Source organism: Channa argus, chromosome 18 (genome assembly GCF_033026475.1).
Source record: "Channa argus isolate prfri chromosome 18, Channa argus male v1.0, whole genome shotgun sequence".
Lineage (NCBI taxonomy): Eukaryota > Metazoa > Chordata > Actinopteri > Anabantiformes > Channidae > Channa > Channa argus.
The window spans coordinates 22,268,356-22,286,269 of record NC_090214.1 but is presented as its reverse complement, the minus strand read 5'-3'; the positions used below and the strand labels follow the sequence as shown (position 1 = coordinate 22,286,269).

General features: G+C 39.2%; 3 protein-coding genes across 16 annotated transcripts in view; 2 read left to right on the top strand and 1 right to left on the bottom strand.

Moving 5' to 3' along the window:
• The first annotated feature begins 769 nt into the window (after positions 1-769).
• setb (SET nuclear proto-oncogene b) lies at positions 770-6,808 on the top strand. 2 transcript variants are annotated; one of them, XM_067484429.1, is made up of 8 exons: positions 770-1,000; positions 2,524-2,581; positions 2,667-2,809; positions 2,890-2,993; positions 4,185-4,298; positions 4,576-4,746; positions 5,573-5,707; positions 5,829-6,808. In XM_067484429.1, the coding sequence occupies exons 1-8, from the start codon at positions 931-933 to the stop codon at positions 5,847-5,849; spliced, it is 816 nt and encodes a 271-aa protein (XP_067340530.1). In that variant the 5' UTR covers positions 770-930; the 3' UTR covers positions 5,850-6,808. The 2 variants fall into 2 exon arrangements, with proteins under 2 accessions (XP_067340530.1, XP_067340531.1); XM_067484430.1 differs by lacking the exon at positions 770-1,000 and adding an exon at positions 1,117-2,023.
• Positions 6,809-9,317: 2,509 nt separating this feature from the next.
• Positions 9,318-15,648, top strand: dync2i2 (dynein 2 intermediate chain 2). Of its 4 annotated transcripts, none has more exons than XM_067484428.1 (9): positions 9,318-9,596; positions 10,438-10,477; positions 10,596-10,856; positions 10,943-11,339; positions 11,843-11,952; positions 12,701-12,871; positions 13,125-13,357; positions 13,446-13,603; positions 15,310-15,648. In XM_067484428.1, the coding sequence occupies exons 3-9, from the start codon at positions 10,653-10,655 to the stop codon at positions 15,546-15,548; spliced, it is 1,512 nt and encodes a 503-aa protein (XP_067340529.1). In that variant the 5' UTR covers positions 9,318-9,596; positions 10,438-10,477; positions 10,596-10,652; the 3' UTR covers positions 15,549-15,648. The 4 variants fall into 4 exon arrangements, with proteins under 4 accessions (XP_067340529.1, XP_067340528.1, XP_067340526.1 ...); XM_067484426.1 differs by lacking the exon at positions 10,438-10,477 and having other exon boundaries at positions 9,326-9,596; positions 10,943-11,052; positions 11,182-11,339; XM_067484427.1 differs by lacking the exon at positions 10,438-10,477 and having other exon boundaries at positions 13,446-13,527; positions 15,310-15,488.
• The window catches only part of sptan1 (spectrin alpha, non-erythrocytic 1), a 41,724-nt gene continuing 39,450 nt past the window's right edge, over positions 15,641-17,914 (bottom strand). For all 10 annotated transcript variants that reach the window (XM_067484418.1, XM_067484422.1, XM_067484421.1 and 7 more), the window contains 5 exons: positions 16,996-17,050; positions 16,647-16,897; positions 16,419-16,565; positions 16,170-16,317; positions 15,641-16,083 (listed from right to left, as the gene is read on the bottom strand). In XM_067484418.1, the coding sequence (XP_067340519.1) occupies positions 15,958-16,083; positions 16,170-16,317; positions 16,419-16,565; positions 16,647-16,897; positions 16,996-17,050 (727 nt within the window). In that variant the 3' untranslated portion in view covers positions 15,641-15,957. The remainder of the gene's footprint in view (positions 16,084-16,169; positions 16,318-16,418; positions 16,566-16,646; positions 16,898-16,995; positions 17,051-17,914) is intronic.

The following is a 17,914-nucleotide window of genomic DNA, read 5'->3' as shown; positions in this document are numbered from 1 at the left end:
CAAAATCAGTGTAGTTATTTGTTTAATTAAGCATAATAAAACCAAACCCACTTTTTTTCGTTAGATTCACCTAAAAGTTGCCAAAATCAGTGCAGATATTTTCTTTAAATGTTTAAATGTATGGATCTAATGCTAGTTGTGGAGAAGCTTACATTATGCTAATACTGACATGTGGTAACAAGGCCAAAAAAGGCTTAACTTTGTAACACTTGTATTTATAAATGAAATACTGTAATGTCTCTTCGGCTGTAGACAGAATAAGGAATAACATTGGTGTTTTATTAATTGGAGATGAACTTGGTATTACACTGCAACAAATTAGTTAGTACACACATACAGTATTTTAAGTTGTAATGTAGTCCACATAGCAAGTTTATTTTTTTCAATTGAAACAAGTGTATGGTTCAGTACCCTATTATTAAGGATAACAATTGTAAATTTGATTACAAATGTAGGCGTATTTAAAATTCTTAATTGTGCCAAGTACAGATGTGTTGTTTCTAAATACAATGTTAATATTATTTTAGAATTAAATGTGTATTGTTTTTTTTTTGTTGTTTTGCTGTAGTGATGCAATTTAATATATCAGATGGTCATTATATTTGTTGTCCCAGTATTTCAAACAGCCGCTAGCCAATTTTTGTAGGTATTTGTATCTGTCTAGACCTCCGGCTGTCATGCGAGAATGGAAAACCAAACAATGCAGGGTCGCACTCCAGACAGTAGGGGGCAGTAGAGCACCGTAAATGTGTTTCACCGACCGTGCGCCACAGAAAGAAACAAGCGTGCAAAGCTGCGCTCGTCCCTCCTTAACGTGGGCTTCGATACACGCACTCAGTGTTAGGTGGAAGTAACTTTTATTCTGCAAAGAACAGTTCAAAATCATTTGGGATATACATCTGACTGAAAGAGTCTCGTTAAACTATAACCATGTCGGGCTCATCGGCAAAAGTCAGTAGGAAGGAGAATTCAAATCACGACGGAGCAGACGAGACCTCTGGTAACGTTAAGGAATGGCGGTTATCCTGTACAACGCCATTTTCATTTGTTTTTCGTCATTTTGTTATTTTCGGTGTTGTTTTAGTGTTTGTTTTATTGAAATAATGTGTTATGCTTGACAGCATAATTTATACATCCCTATACGTACACATAGGGGTAAATGATGTTGTGGTTAGCTTGCTAGCATTGGCTAACCATTTAGCTAGCTATTAGCTTAACGTTGCATTGGCCACTAACAGCTAATTGACATGAAGGAGGCCTGTATTTGCATTACATAAGCTGCATTTACCGTGATGAGCAGTTATTCTCCATTCAGCCAACCTTGGAAGGTTTGTTCTAGGGATGTGCAGGCGAAATCGCGTGAAGTTGTGCGTTTCCTCATGCTAGTGTGTAACTGAAGCTATATACTCGATTGTTTGCTTATATTACTTTTAAGTGCAACATTCACTGTATCCTGTTTTCATCCAGATAAGAAAGGCTGAGCTCACATAAGGTTTATATTAACTGCTGAACTTAAAGGAACCATTCTTGCGAGCTTGGCGTTTGTTAGTTTGTAGCGGTGCAAAATGTAAACAAGCGCTTCGTATTCGTTTAGAAAGCTGCATTGTTAATGTTACTAGAACGTGAAATAGAAAATGTTAATAATATAATGGCAATAGACACAAAGAGCCCTTCGTGGAGTGCACGTTGTTTTGTTATCTAGACAGATAGCATTTTGCAGCGAGACATCGTTAAGCCCCTCATTCAAACCAGGCCGCCTTTAGCTCAACAGGAAGCTCCAGACTCCAGGAGGCAGAGGGTCTGTCTGCCGTGGATCCAGCGCGCGCGCACAATCACACCAGCACCAGCTTTACACACGACTGACGCCCGCTTTATTTACCACTGTGCTTATTTAAAGAAAAAAAATATTGCAGCTGCAGAATCCGTTTCTCTCTCTTTTTTATTTTAAACCAACCAATGTTGTGTAATGGTCCAATCGTAATCATAATACTCCTCAACGAAGTCTCACAAGTTGGACAAACAAGTTGAGTAGTGTACATTCACATTGAGAATTAAACGTTTTAATTTTATATAAAGATATTTAAAAAGATGTGGATAGAAATTAACAAGCATGTTACAAAATGTATTTTTATCTCATATAAAATGTATCCCTATTACTTATTACCTATTACAACAGGAATGTAAACTTTTGCACTGACTTAATTTTATATTTTACTTTATTTTACTTTTTATATGCCCCTCATGATCTTTTTTTTTAGCTAAATGTACAATATTATTTTAGATTTAGTGATAAGTTTACAACCCCTTACATGCCATTTTGTGCATTCATCTTGTCAGAATAATTACAAATTCACTGAATTTCTGATGAGCATTTTGTTGAATGGGCATAAAAAACTTTGTTGATGGCGAAAAACTTTGTTTAGCTCTTTTTGCAGTTTGAAAAAAGGGGATCCAAACTTCTGTACTCTACTATATTATTTTTTACCATAATCCAAGTTTTTAACAGTTTTCTTTTCCTTTTAGAAAAAGAGCAACAGGAAGCAATTGAACACATTGATGAAGTACAGAATGAAATTGACAGGTGAGCTTTGAAAGAATTTTCTTTGTCATCATTGAATTGTGTGTGGAGAAGTTTTCTTTCTGATGTCTGTTTCTTTACCCTTTAGACTGAATGAACAGGCTAGTGAAGAAATTTTAAAAGTTGAGCAGAAGTACAACAAATTACGCCAGCCCTTCTTTCAGAAGCGATCAGAACTTATAGCCAAAATCCCCAATTTCTGGGTCACAACATTCGTCAACCATCCACAAGGTAAACTGTTTATTTGGTGTGTGTGTGTGTGTGTGTGTTTGTGTGTGCGTGCTCAGCAGCTAATGGTGTCTGACCTGTAGTTTCAGCTCTTCTGGGGGAAGAGGATGAGGAAGCACTTCATTACTTGTCAAGAGTTGAGGTCACTGAGTTTGAGGATATCAAGTCTGGATACAGAATAGACTTTGTGAGTTCTCAGGTTTACTTTTACTTAGAGAGTTTACATTCTAAATGTCAGGCGATTTAGAGAATGTGAAGTTGCACAACTTTAATTTTGGGAGCGCTGTCCACTGTGTTTGAGACCCCTGTGGTCTGTTTACCTGTCCCTGCTACAGAATTAGTTACCTGCATATTTCCCGTTTGGCTAGATAGTTGTTTAAAATGTTTAAATTTGATGGCAATGGAAAGATAAAGAAAATTAAACATACGTGGACATGGAAAGCTGCTATGCCTAAATAACAGGCAGTGTAAAACATCTTGTCCAACACAACATTTGTCCAATATACTCTCATTTGGGAATAATGGGGAGTCTCAGTCAGGTGACTCTAGCACCGTCTCCTCCCTGCTTCGACTTGATTAGCTTTTGACAGCTATGATAAGAAAACGAAGAAACCCACAAATGTATGAAAACATGATGACCTAAGAAAACCACTTTTAATAGATTTCATACAAGGTTATCAATAGATATATCTTCCCTGTGTTGTTTTTTTATAACTATCTTTCTTCACCCATGCTTCTCCAAGTTACTGCAATTTTCTTAAGTATTTTCTCATGAAAGGCCGGTGTCACTGTATTTGATTTCTTTCAAGTTCAACCTTTTTATTACACACGAAAATGTTCGTAATCAATGTCATTAAAGTGGTTAACATAAAATAATTGATGACTAAGTAATAATCACAGAGCCAGTCTGTGTTTTAATGAAATTTGATTAAACACAAGATTTCTTTTTTCAATACCAAGTGCAGCAATGAGTCATGCGCAGTGTTCATGAGAAAATTAGCAGTTTCAAATTGCTGAGGCATGCAAATTGCAGTTCCAGTCCACCTTAAGTTTATTATAGTTTTATTACATGTATTAATTATAAGGATTGTATGTTTTTATATAGTCGATTTTTCTTGAATTATTTTTTCTAACTTTTTTTGTAGCACTAGAATAAAATATAACCAACTATTTTACCATGAGTGCATAAAAGGTCTATCCTCATGCCAGCATACCTGAAAGTTTTCTAGAGAAGCACTGAATCTAATACACGAAACAGCCAAAGGTAAATGGGCTGTATTGATCAAAATGGCACCCAAAACTCCCAACACAGCATAAAGTCAACTTCACATTCTTTATTCCAATACAGATGTAACATGGATGTGTTTATATTCTCTAGTATTTTGATGAGAATCCATACTTTGAGAACAAAGCCCTCTCCAAAGAGTTTAACGTAAACGAAAGTGGAGATCCTGTTTCCAAATCAACTGAAATCAAATGGAAAGCTGGAAAGGTTAGTTTGCATTTTCCTCAGTTGTGTTTATAATTTTTTTTACATTTTTATTGTATTAATTTACATATACATGTGTGTTTTGTTTTTATGTAGTTCTACATGATGAGTAGGAAAACACATTTCACCTACAAAAAGTGTTGTTGGTTAACTTTCGTGCTGCAGGTTCTCTTGCACTGTTCTTTTTTCCCAGAAGCTCTGCTTTTGTTCTGGGTTTTTGCATGCACAAGAAAAAGCAGCTATTATTTTGTTTTTCAAAATACACTTTACACTTTACCAGGATCTGACAAAGCGTACAGGTCAGACGCCAAACAAAGCTGGAAAGAAAAGGCAGCACGAGGAGCCAGAGAGCTTCTTCACCTGGTTTACTGACCATTCCGATGCAGGTGCTGATGAGCTGGGAGAAGTGATTAAGGATGACATCTGGCCTAACCCCCTGCAGTACTACCTGGTAGGACTCTCACTCTTCTTTTTGTTTCTTCTAGGCAGTCATTAAATAAATACTACAAATATTCAATGTCTTGTCTTTATAGTTAGATTTACAAGCACTAAATAATTGTATAGTAGTGTTTTTGTTAATGAATATAAAATAGAAGTGGGACATGGCGCAAAAACAAAGCTGGGAAAGTGACAGTGTTTTGCTTTGTAATCTGGTCATATACCAAACAGTCTTGTGCTGTTCCTTGCATTTGTTTGACGATTTCCAGGTCTGCCCTTGCCGACAGAAGTTCACGAATTTCGTTGCCCTTCCAGTTCGACATTGTTGTTTTGTTCCTATGAATGAATAAGTTCTTCACCTTCCATTGTTTGCTTGTATTGGCCCAGTTTCGTGGCAGTCGCAGGAAATGGATGTCCTCAACTTGCCCGCTCACTCATGGCGAATTACCTCCTCTATTCACAATCAGCTCGGGTGGAGATAATCCGGACTATGCACTAGGGAGCTGGATGGGTAAAGTCCGGGTAATGTCATGGCCAACAGACTTGGATTTTTGCGTTCACATCTATACCCACCCCAGACAAAGTCTGGAAAATGTCTGAACTCCAGTGCATGTCTGAAAGGGGCTCTGGTTGGCTTGCTGCTCGGAACTCCTGGAGGACATCTGCACTCCTTATGATTTGAAGAAAAAAAAAAAACAACCCAAAAACTGTTCTGTATGATGTCTTAATGAGTTTCCCACTAAGATGCGGAGGGAGATTTTATATAGTAAAGGCAGGAAAAGTTTGTCTGCCCCCCATTAAGACAAGGGCCAGGTGATATAAAGATATAATTTTCCTAGGTCCCTGACATGGAGGATGAGGAAGGTGATGGCGATGATGATGACGACGAAGAAGAGGGTCTGGAAGACATTGACGAAGGGGAGGAAGAGGAAGGTGAAGATGATGAAGAAGATAATGATGGTGAAGATGGGGAGGTAAGAACTCTACATATAACAGTCTTTCTGTGCTCTAGAGGTAGTAACTCACAGGGCTTCTCAAGTATTCTTGAAACAACTGAAAACTGCTTTTTTTTTTTTCTTTTTTCTTTCTTTTCAGGATGATGGTGAGGATGATTAAATAATTCAACAAACACACCTTTTCCCAGTCCTCCTGTGATCATCGTAAAACCCATGGGAACAAAAAATATTTTGTTTGTTTTTGTGGGGGGTTGGGTTTGTAAAAAAAAACACACAAAAAACAATTCCTCTGTGTCAGCCTGTCCGCCCTCTTCCTCTGCAGCCAAGGCCTGTCCACAATGCTATGTCTAAAGACCAGCTCCATGCGCAGGTCTATGTGGGGTAGGGTGGGATGTGTCAGTGGCTCTCTGGAAGTCTCACCTGTCTTTGTTTCTGTACATTTCCCAAAGACATGCAAAAGAACAAAAAAAATTTGTAGCATTCTGCACGCCATCCTACATAGAGTTAAAAAAAACGTACAATAGCAATTTCTATGTAAAATATGAGACAGCGTTTTCAGTTGAAGTTGTGCGTTCAATTTAAAAATAAGCCATGGTGCAGTGATGACTTTATCATAGCATCCTTAGCCACTTTTATATATAAATGTGTATTATAATATATCAAGTGGTGCAGGGTACTAAGGCTTATTAGAAGTTGCATTTTTCTTTGTGACTTATTGTACTAATGGAACTGATTGAAAGCACCAGCTTGTTCCTTTCAACCGTTGTAAATGTTTTTGGGCTATACATGTATCTTGGTAAGACAGTTGTCACTTGTACACAGTTTAATCGGGAGGTCTGGTGGGGCAGTGGGGCTTTGACACCAGCGCTGGACTTCTGTTAAATAAATTATCTTGTTTTTCTGGCACCCACAACAAAGTTTGAAATGTACAATTTTTTTATAAAAACAACCTAAAAAATCTAATTTTGAGCATAACTTTACATCTTAAGATGGAAGAGGAAAATATTTCTGTAGAGTCCTCTGTGGAGTCTGCGGCATTTCTCCTGTTCCACTGGAAACTTGTTCACATTAGATTACGTGTACCAGTTGCTTTGTTACAATAAATAAATGTACATGATACATACATTATGTTTGAAGTAGTTTGGTCACATTTGGAGAGTTCATCTGCAGTTGTTTGATAAAACCTGTGTCATGCTTTGTTTAGACCTGTAATTAAGTTATGCAGTGAACTATACATCTAGTGTCTTGATTTATTTGATCAGTCTGCTGTTGCAGTCGTGTCAGTTTGACCTTTGTATTGATATAGAGACACTAGTTTGGCTAAACCGTAACAAACGCCAATTAACAGTGTATTATTTCCACATCCATATATGTTATGTGCTACTAAAAATGTACTTTTCTCTTTCTGCACTTGCGAAGTGCTTGTCTACTGACCTCATGCATGATGCTGAATGAGAGGTCTGGTGTTAATAACACTAGAATTTAAGATCCTGGTTTGATCCATTAGAAACAACTGCACATTCATGTCCCCACATGTCCCCACAAGAACACATGGGAATAAAACCACCTGACTCCTCTATAAAATGAGAAGTTTTAATGATGAAAAGATGTTAGATCTATCATGAGAGCCTTGCTCTAACAAGACAGGTTTGAGATTATCTTATCTTATCCTATATTAAAAAAAAACCTTTGAATTTAGCAACATTGTTCCCAATGCATTTCTACCTTATGAGCTTAATGAAAAATAAAACGTTAAATTTTGGAGAACATGAACATTAGCTAGGCATGAGAAACTTTTGACGTGCGTTTGGTATAACGTTGAAGGATAACGGCAGCATGGTGGTGCAATGGTTTGTGCTGCCGCGTCGCACAACCACATTCCCAGTGTGCTATTAGGTGGTGACTTTAAAAGTGGCAGCAGGTGTGAGTGACTGACTCTGTGTATGTGTGTCTGTGTTGGCGCTGGCGACCTGTCCAGCGTATTCCCTGATTTATGATAGCTGGGATAAGCCACATTCCGGTTCCATACCGGACAAGCGCCGACTGTGGTGCAGGACGGTAGAGTTGCCATCCCCCAATCCCGGTTGGGTCCTGCGGTCACATATCGAAGTGTCCTTGAGGAAGATACTGAATCCGAAGTTGCTCCTAAGTTACTATCGGTGTGTGAATGTGAGTGGGATGGACGAATGAGAACCAGTATAAAGCGCTATGTAAGTGAAGACCATTTACCTTTACAATTCCAGCCATCTGAACCAAAAAAGGGTTTATGTATCAAAGCTTATTCTGAGCATGAAACCACCTAGTGGCCAAAAGGAGTTAATACTGGCAATTTAGCGTTTTATGATTGCAGATTTGGGGGGCACGGCTGTAGCTCAGTTGGTAAGGTAGTCATCCACTGACCACCGGGTTAGCTGAGCGATCCATAGTCCTGGCTATATGTGAAAGTGTCTCTGGGCAAGACACTGAATCCCTAACAGCCCTTTCCCATCCCCAGTGCCGGTGAAGTGCCGGTCCAAGCCCTGTAGAAATTGGGGAGTGTTGCGTCAGGAAGGACATCCAGTGTAAAAACTGCCATATCAACATACGGACAATGATCCAAGGTAGCAACCTTGAACTCATGGGATAAGCTGAAAGGGCAAAAGAGAAAAAAAGTGCATACATGGGGAAACAAATGCCAATGCTCTGTATTACTAGAAACCCTACAAACTTTAAAGTCCTACTTATACCCCTTATATTTTCGAAACTCTGGTGTTCAGACCGCCACCACGACCAAAAACCTTTATAACTGCCAACATAACTGCTTATGGTTGGAGTGTACACATTTTAATCACATAAGCAGGAATTCTAAATAAACAACAGAGGAGACCATCTTAGGGGTTATGGTAGTAATTGATACATATGATGACTCCACTCTGTTAAAATGGTGTGTGTGTGTGTGGGGAGTGAGTGGGGGGGTAAATTGAACTAAATGTGACTGAAGATGTTTCAGCAGTTCTGCATCGACCTGTTAATGTCATACATATGTTGTGTGAATTGATTTATTAAATGATTTTTTTCCTATTCTTTCAATATGATGCTTTTAGCAGACGATCTCTGTTATTAAATAAACTGCATTTTGCATTGCCCACAGGACAGGGTGCTTGGCGTTTGGGCTTTTAATTGAATTTAATTGCTGTTTAGTTCTTTGCAGAAGCAGAAGCCTATCTGCTTCTCTTCAGATTTTTCTCAATGCTTGTGCGAGTCATAAACCTATGTACGACAAACCCTAAACATCTTATATTTTCTAAATGCTGAACTTGTGTTTGAATTGACTTAATGTCTTAAAGAATTTTAAGTTGAGAGAAGTGATCACAAAGGTCACAGTTATGTCTATCATTATAGGGTCACACTGAGGTAAGGGATCTATTAGGTCGATGGGAAACGTGAAAACAGACTTATAGCAAAAAATCTACTCCAACAGATCTAACAGGCCTGCACATAAAGGGCAGGAAGTAGTTAGTGACGATTTACTAATATGGTGGAAACGTATATAACATCATTTGTTTGACTTTGTATCTTTATAAATGAATACAACACATCATTGGGTCACACATTCAAAAACTACTAAAGAAAAGGTTGGATTTTTATTGTGGTGAGAAAACGGAAATGAATGCGGGACTCTTCCCCGGACATCCTGTCGGTAACTAAGGTAACGTTGTCAAGAAAATGGCTCCGGAGTTGTCCGGTGTCGGTGCTAGAACGTCTAGGAACAGCTCGTCTTTGTTTTGGTGCAGTTAGATTAGTTAGTTATTGTTACTCGTTCGGCTTTGTTCAAGCCACATTTATCATCATGTTTACCGACGAAGCCCTGGATTCAGTGAGTGTTCCGTCACTTTGGAGGAAGAGTCAGCAGGTGGAGCGGGACTCGGTATGTTGGAGCAACATGCTGTTACATCGCATGAAACAACAGGGATGAGATCAGGATCTGAGGAGGGAGAGAGGGGGGCATTCGTGCTGTTATGGCTTCTTAGATCGAATGGTCACTGCAAATCAAAACAGCACTGATAAAATGATATATATTATGATAAAACCAAACCAAAGAATGATAACCCCCAAATTCGAAAGGACACAAAACAGAAATCCTGAGACGCTGTGTTGTGTATATATAACTATTATAGTTATTTGTTACATGTAAAGTACCTTCCACCCCAGGCACTTACAAACAATATACTATAGTACTTTAGACAACACTGAGAGTACAGTTATACAAATACAAATTACAGAACACCAAATTAAGTACAGTCTTACATGCTGTAGTTTAAAATGTATGATCTCATCCCACCCTTGCCACATGCAGACACACACATCCAAAAAGTTTTAAAGAAGATCAAGAACAGCATATGTATAAAAATGTGTAATTATTATGTATAATTCTGTTTGCCAGCGATGCTGTTGGTGATTTTTGTTCTCACTGCTGCCTTTTGACAGAGTAGAATCCTCTTGTCTATTTGGAGCAGTGTGTGGGAAATCATAGTACTGTTTTTAATTGGTTCAGATCTGTATCCTACTAACAGTTCTGTTCTTAGTATTTTGTTTTCATCATATGTGCTGACCATGAGGTCTATACATCACCTTTTTGCTATTTTTATATGTAAAGAGTCAGACACTGACACAAGTCTGTGATGGCACAGACTCATATGTCAGGCTCTGTCATCATTAATATAGATGATGATAGATCTTTCCATCCATTATATATTTTTCCTGTTTAGGGTTGCAGAGGAGCTGGGGGCAATCTCAGCTGTCTCAGAGGTGGAGTTTCATGCTTTAAATATTAAGTATTAAAGCAGCTTAAGGTTATTGTACTGTAAAACTCCAATAAATGTGTACACCTCTTAGCCAAAGTCCTTTTCATGTTTTGTTATTTTAGAGAGGATGTCAGACCAGACCAGTGCAAAGTGCTGAGACAGAGGTTCAGAGTGTGTCCATGACTGTCAGCTGTACCCAAACAGAGCCTCCGGACCAGGCAACAGAGCAACTCCTTCAAGCAAACCACAATGAGCCAGAGCTACCCGGCCTGAAGAACTTTCTGCAGTGTGTAGAGGAGGTGGTAATCAAAGAGTTAGTCAAAAATTCCAAGACTCATGCCTTTGATGGCTTCCAGGTAAACTGGGATGATCACAGTCACCTGGTAAGTAGGACCAATACACCAGAAGTCACAGGTCACTTTTTTAAACATAGAGAGTTTTGGATGTAAGTGTGGTGTTTTGTGTTAAGGTTTCATGCCTCCATTGTCTTCAACATCCCCCCGCCCAAGAGAGAGGTCTTCACGTAACAAGTGTGTCCTGGAGTTGTACTGGTTCAGTTGTTGCCTGTGCATATGGCCGGTATATTAGTATTTTACAACATTTTATATCAACCATGCTAAAGATGCCTGTATCAATGAAACTGTTAGAGAAGCTTTTCTGTTCATGTTGTTCAGTGTTGTTCACATGTGTGAGTGTGTTGTTGGGCAGAATTGATGATGGATGCTGGAGCACTGAACGGTCCTATGTTTGTATGTGGAATCTGACCCGGCGTGGCCTGAACCCCAAACAAGCCGATCTGGTCATAGATGCTCCTGCGGCAGTCACAGCTCTGTGCTGTCACCCCAACCAGCCAGCCCTCCTCACAGGTGCACAGTCAATGTGAACTAACAACACACAAGTCCAGAGCACATCAGCTCTAATACAAATACACAGTATTATCTAAACACGAACGCACATTTAGACATGTTTGTAACTGTTTACCTGAGGAGATGCGATGTAATTTGTCAGTTAATATTTAGAACCCAAAGCAGTTCTTCAAATGTTTTCTTAAAAATTATATATATTAATATTTTACTTCTTATTATTAACTATTTTTGTACACTGTTTAACTACACAAATCCTCGTAATTCTCATCTAGGTTTGAAAACTAAAGGGAAGTTGAGTTTGTTGTTACACAACAAGTTAATAAAAGTTAACATGTTTTTATTTTCTATGTGACATTAATGCTGCATTAACATGAGCAAAATGGTAGAATTAGGAAAGCTTAACGTCTTTCTTGCATTACTCTGTGGTGTTTGTCTGTGGGATCACAGTTTTTGAGCACTCTCAGTGGAAAACATGTGTGACATGTGTGTCGTTGTGGGTGCAGGGGGTCTGTACAGCGGAGATGTGGTGGTCTGGGACACCAGTCGTACCCAGGACCCTGTAGTAGCTCTAACTCGGATGTCAGCAGACAGCCACAAGGAGCCTGTTTATCAGGTAGGTAGAGACAGTTTATGCTGATAAGGCAAAAAAAGTTAAATATTTAATTTTATCATTATAATATTTAACGCAAATTCAGCTAGTACAAAAATGTATAATGTAGAATTATGACAGAATTTTTTTTTTAATTATTAAGGGTGTGCAGCTATTTGCATTCATATAAATTATATATATCTTTTAATATTTTACTTCTTATTTCATTATTAACTATTTTATACACTGCTTGACCATTTTTGTTACTTCTAATGACAAAGGAACATTTAAACTAGATAAAAGTGTCATTGTTATTATTATTATTATTATTATTATTATTATTATTATTATTGTGTGAGGGTTGGGTTAACCTTGCATATGCCATTTCAGTATATGGGGAGCAAGTTCTAGTAAAACAATTTGAAACCCCCTTGACAAAATAAAAATGAACTTTAATTTATGAAGGAACATTCATACTAGCTGAATGTGTATTAAAACGTTCTTTGTTTTACTCTTTCTGACATTTCAAATTAAAGAGAATGAAAACTTTTGCATCAAGCTGTACATTGTGTTTGCGCTTCATTGAAACTCTGCAACTATCCAACCAGCGTGGTCCCACTACTGACAGAATTGTTTAGTGCTGCAATAATAAAGAACTTTGCTTTAACAGTTAGATTTTTCCACAAAATCAAAATGGCAAATGTTCTCTAATCTATGAGTCTAAAGAGACTGTGTCTTAAAAGACATGTCCTGTGTGTGTTTGCGTGTGTAGGTTGCCTGGGTGCCCCTGCAGAAGAAAGGAGAGTTTGGAGTGCTGAGTGCCTGTTCAGGAGGAAGGGTGCTGCTATGGACAGTGGACTCAGACCAGGGCAGGTTTGTCCTGAACACTGCCTATGCCTTATTATGGCAGCAAGTTCCCCACAGCAGCAGCGTCAGCTTCAAGGTGAGCCTCAGCCTGATAAAGACACTGGAAGTGTTCATGACTGTGTTCAAAAGCAGTGAGATGGGATGATGAGAGGTGGCTGTATTATATCAGACTGTGTGAGTCCAGATTGAATCTTATAATCTTAGACTTAAAAACTGGGAAATGACATCATTGTAAAAGTAGAATTCATTGCAGAGCTGCTGTACTGAATTGCATTAGATTGGAAAAGGTACCTAATAAAGTGGCCAGTGAGCGTACATGTCTTCCACAGCTCAGAGGCAGAAGAGCCGTGGGTGTGACGTCTCTTGCCTTGTCTCCCTGGGACTCTGATGCCTTCCTGGTGGGTTCTGAAGGCGGCCTGCTGCTCAGATGCTCCTTTTCTTCTAAGACGCCAGCTGCTACACCATCTGAGGGTCAAAGCATGACCCTGAGAGCCCCAGCAGTTTTCTCGTTCAGGCCCTGCAATGGTCCTGTCCACTCAATACATTGCTCCCCTTTTCACAGGTGACAGTGTGTAGCAGAGATCACACATGTGAACAGATAGTGACCTGGTGGTGACTTTATACTGACTTGTGTATCATGTTGTCTGCAGGAACTTGTTTGTGATTGCAGGGACTGATGGTCAGGCCCACGTCTACTCTCTGCTCCAGGCCAACCCAGTGCTTTCTCTCAAGGTTTCAGACTCCTATGTGTTTCAGGTCCAGTGGTCTCCCACTAGACCACTGGTTTTTGCTGCAGCCACGGGACAAGGTGCAACATCACATCTTTAGGAGTGTAAATATTTGTTAAAATGATGTGCTTCATTTTCTCTTAGGGCATCACAATCTGTAGTTTCAAGCTCATATTTGTGTAAAGCTTGAAACAACAGATTCTGATGCGCTAAGAGAAAATGAAGCACATCATTTTCAGCAATTCAGTTAGTGACCAGAACCAGGGCCTTATTTAGAGCCAGTGCAAACTCAGAAAAACACAACTGGCCAATTTATTCACATCTTTCAATACTACACCCTCCATGTGTTAAAAACTACTGTTTTTAACACATGGAGGGTGGAGTATCTTTAACTATATACAGTGGGTAAAATTATCTAATCCCCTTGCCCACTTACATAGGAATGAAGGGTCTACAATATTTATCATAGATAAAGGATAGACAGAATATCAAACTAAAATCTCAAAAAAGCACATGATACATACGTTGTGTAAATTGAGTTGAATTTCAGTGAGTATTTGATTTCCATGCAAACCATGACTTAGTACTTGGTGGAGTAACCCTTGTTGGTAAGCACGTTGTAGTTTTAGTTGGTTAACAGGCTTGCACACATCTCAGGAGAGATTTTGGTCCCCTTTTCTTTACAGATCTTCTAAACTCTTATGGTTTCTTGGCTGTCGATTGGCAAATGAAAGCTTCAGCTCCCTTTTATAGATTTTCTATAGGAGTAAGATCTGGAAATGTCTAGGCCACTCCATGACCTTTATGCGCTTCTACTTGACCCTACTTGCCTTTGCTGCTTTGGCAGGATGTTAGGGTCATTGTCATCCCAGAAAAGCCATCCACTACCCAACTTTAGTCTCCTGGCTGAGGGAAGGAGGTTCTCATCCAACATTTTAAATTGGCCCCTCAATGAAGCAAAGTTGGGTTGTACCTCTAGCAGAGAAACCGCCCCAAAGCATAATGTTCTCATCTCCATGCCTGACTGTGGGATGTGGTTCTTAGACATCATTATTTCTTCCTCTAACCACAGCAAGTCGAGTTGGTGCCAGAGAGCTAAATTTTGGTCTAATCTGACCCCAACACTTTCCCCCAATGCTTATCTGAATCATTTAGATTCAGACTTGACTTGCCTGTAGATGTGCCTTCTTGAGGAGGACCCTTTATGGGCACTGCAGGTTTTCAATCCATGACCACGTATCAATAGTTTGTTTCTTGACTCTGGTCCTAACTGCCACATAGGTCTGGGCTGATCCCTCACTTTCAAAGACTTATTTTACTCACTGAAATGCATCTCTTATGCAACTTGGAACATTTGTATCATCTACTTTTTCTGGATTTTTTATTCTAAAGGATAGAGACAGAATATTATAAAATTAGACCCTTAATTTCTTTGTAAGTGGGCAAACTTACAAAATCAGCAGGGGATCAAATAATTTTCCCCAGATGTTACAGTAAATACCATGAGGTGAACTTTGTTGTGTGTACATTTGTGTTTACATTTACATATTATTATCTTATTGTTAATAAATGAGGTCTCTGTGGCAAAGGTTTAAGCAGGACTGTGTATCAATAGACAAGATGAAGCTAGTCTTAAAGACAAGCTGAATTGACGCACAGTCAATCAGCCATTAAATCAAAAACTGTTCTTAACTGGATGCAGCAGCCTGATATACTGTTTAAATGAAGTTGCGGTATTTGTGGCTCTAAGATATGTATCCTTATACACCATGCTTCTGTTTCACAGGAGAGGTGCAGATATTCGACCTGGGCTTTAGCTCCCTGAAGCCAGTAGCCATCATCAAGCAAAGCAGTGCAGGCCATGCTGCAACTTGTTTGGCCTTTAATTGTCAGAACACTACCCTCTTGGCAGTTGGGAATACAAATGGGACAGTTGATGTTTGGCATCTTACTACCCATCTGACAGAGCAGAGCCCCGCAGAAAGCAACCAGCTGGAGCAGATAGCCAATCAGGTGGCAGAATGAGACATGACCTGGGACAGATGAAGTCCACTGTTTTACTTTGTATTTATGTGAACAGTTTATGAAAAAAGGAAGTCAAATAAAAAGAACAAGAGTGAAGGTTTCCAGTTCTAACCAGTAGCGTTTATTAAATCACACTTCAACTGTTAAGGTGTTATTACAAGATTGTTGTGTTGTTGGTTAAGTTCATTAAAAGCACCAGCTAAAACAATCACATTCAAATGCAGACAGAGCCACTATGCTATCATGAGAAGCACAAAGAGCTAAGAGTAGAGCAAGATAAATAGTGCAGAGAGTTGCTATTAGTGAGTATTTCTAGTGGAACAATCATGCAGTTTTAGCTTTGTGTTTGTTAAGTGTGGGACAGTGTGTGGGGAAAACGCATCTCAGTTGGTCACTGGAGGGCGTGGGATTAGTTGACAAAAAGCGAGCGGGTGAATTCAACAAAGTCAAAAGCTGATGGCAGCTCGCGGCCCTTGCTGTCGAGGTAGGGCTTCATGTGTGAGAGGCAGTAGTCTGCCTGCTCCTTGGTCAGGTTCTGGGGGTAAAAAAAAAAAAAAATGAAGGGACAGTTAGACCTGTGCCAAGATGAAATATTGAAACCAAACAGAGAACACATCTGACCTGGTAGAGCTCTTCTTTAGTGACGTAGGGTTTGTTCTCTGTGCTCAGAGCTCGGAAAGCGCTTTCTATCTCCTCACTGGACTTGACGTTTTCAGTCTCACGACTGATCATGAATGCCATATACTCTTGCAATGAAACATTGCCATCCCTGTAGACAGAGTTGTCCACAGTTAGACAAACGCTGTGAAAAAATACCACCATACAGGTTGCAATTTATTTCAATGTAATGCTCCATAACACATGACAGACCTGTTGGGATCCACTGTGTCAAGGATGGCTTCGAACTCTGGATCAGGTTCTCCTTCTTCCACCATGGGGAGGTCATAGCCCAGGGAGCGCAGACATGACTTGAACTCCTGGTGGTTTAGACGGCCTGACTTCTCCTTGTCAAAGTGCCTGCAATAAAACAGCGAGGATGTGAATTGGTGGCATCACACTCAGAAATGGTCATGACAAAACCAGGTCAAGGCTAATTACTTGAACATCATGCTGAACTCCTTCAGAGCCTCTTCTGTCACCCCAGTGGTATTCCGTGCCTGGATCTGCTGCTCCAGGTTGTGCTGCATTCTCATTCCCAATTGGTCCAGTTGGTCCCACTGTTGGGCAAGGCCCACTGTGCTGTGCTCTGTGTACTTGTTGTCCAGGATCAGTGCTTCCTCCATAGCAGCACCCAAGTCTTCAATCTTTTTGAGCTGACTGCGCATGGCTCGGATCTCCTGGTGCTTACGCTAAACACACACACAAACCTGTTAAAATCAGCTCAGAATTCAGCTATTAAAGACTTTTTGAAACACAAACTTTTGTAAATCCTTCCATGTTATCTTACCTTGGTGGCCTCCAGCTGGGACTCCAGGGTACCAGACTCTTCAACCATACATGACCTGACACCAACAGAATCTGATATTAGTCTGGAGAATATCTGCTATTAGGAAGACATCCACTGTTTATCCACTGTTCCCACAGAAATATATATACACCTTAAGTAATTATAGAGGTGCAAAATAAAGATTTAGTTTATAGTTAAATAAAATTTTGATAGTGGACCTTGTGCTCTATTATACTGCCACACAGTGGAGCTGAATTCATGCTCAAAATCTACAGTAACCCAAACCATGCAAGGTTAGGGCTACTATTCACAGGCATGGAAACTGCAGCAGATCATTAATAGATCATATTTACAGTTCAGTGCCAATGTTCTAGTATTTTCAATTTTTTGAAAGGTCAGAAAGAATATATTGAGTGAATTTGCTGTTTCAGCTTAGTGACTCAGTCACACGAACAGACCACAATATTAACAACAACAAACCTAATGTAATGATGCCTTTTCTGATAGTGTTTTTTCCTCAAATGAAGTAACAAAAATGGTCATGGTTGATTTTTTTAAAAGAATAGAAAAAAAAAAAAAACACTGGTGTAAAAGTGTGCATTTCCTTTGATTATTTAACAAATAACTCAATATGATAAAATAAAAGTTGTACTAGCTGAATGTGCATAACATGCATAAAAAAAACTGTTAAAAAATAAATAATAAAAAAAATAAAAAATTGTTTTTCTATGACATTTCAAAATAAGGAAATGAAAACTTTTAAACCCAACTGCATGAAAGTCAGCATTGTGATCAATGATTCTTCCTCAAGTCAGTGCGCTCAAGAGTACAGAAGATTGCAACAACCCAGTGGAACCAAATTCCACTAATGTACTCCATTACGTCTTTACTGTTTTTAATTTGTGTGTGTGTATTTAGC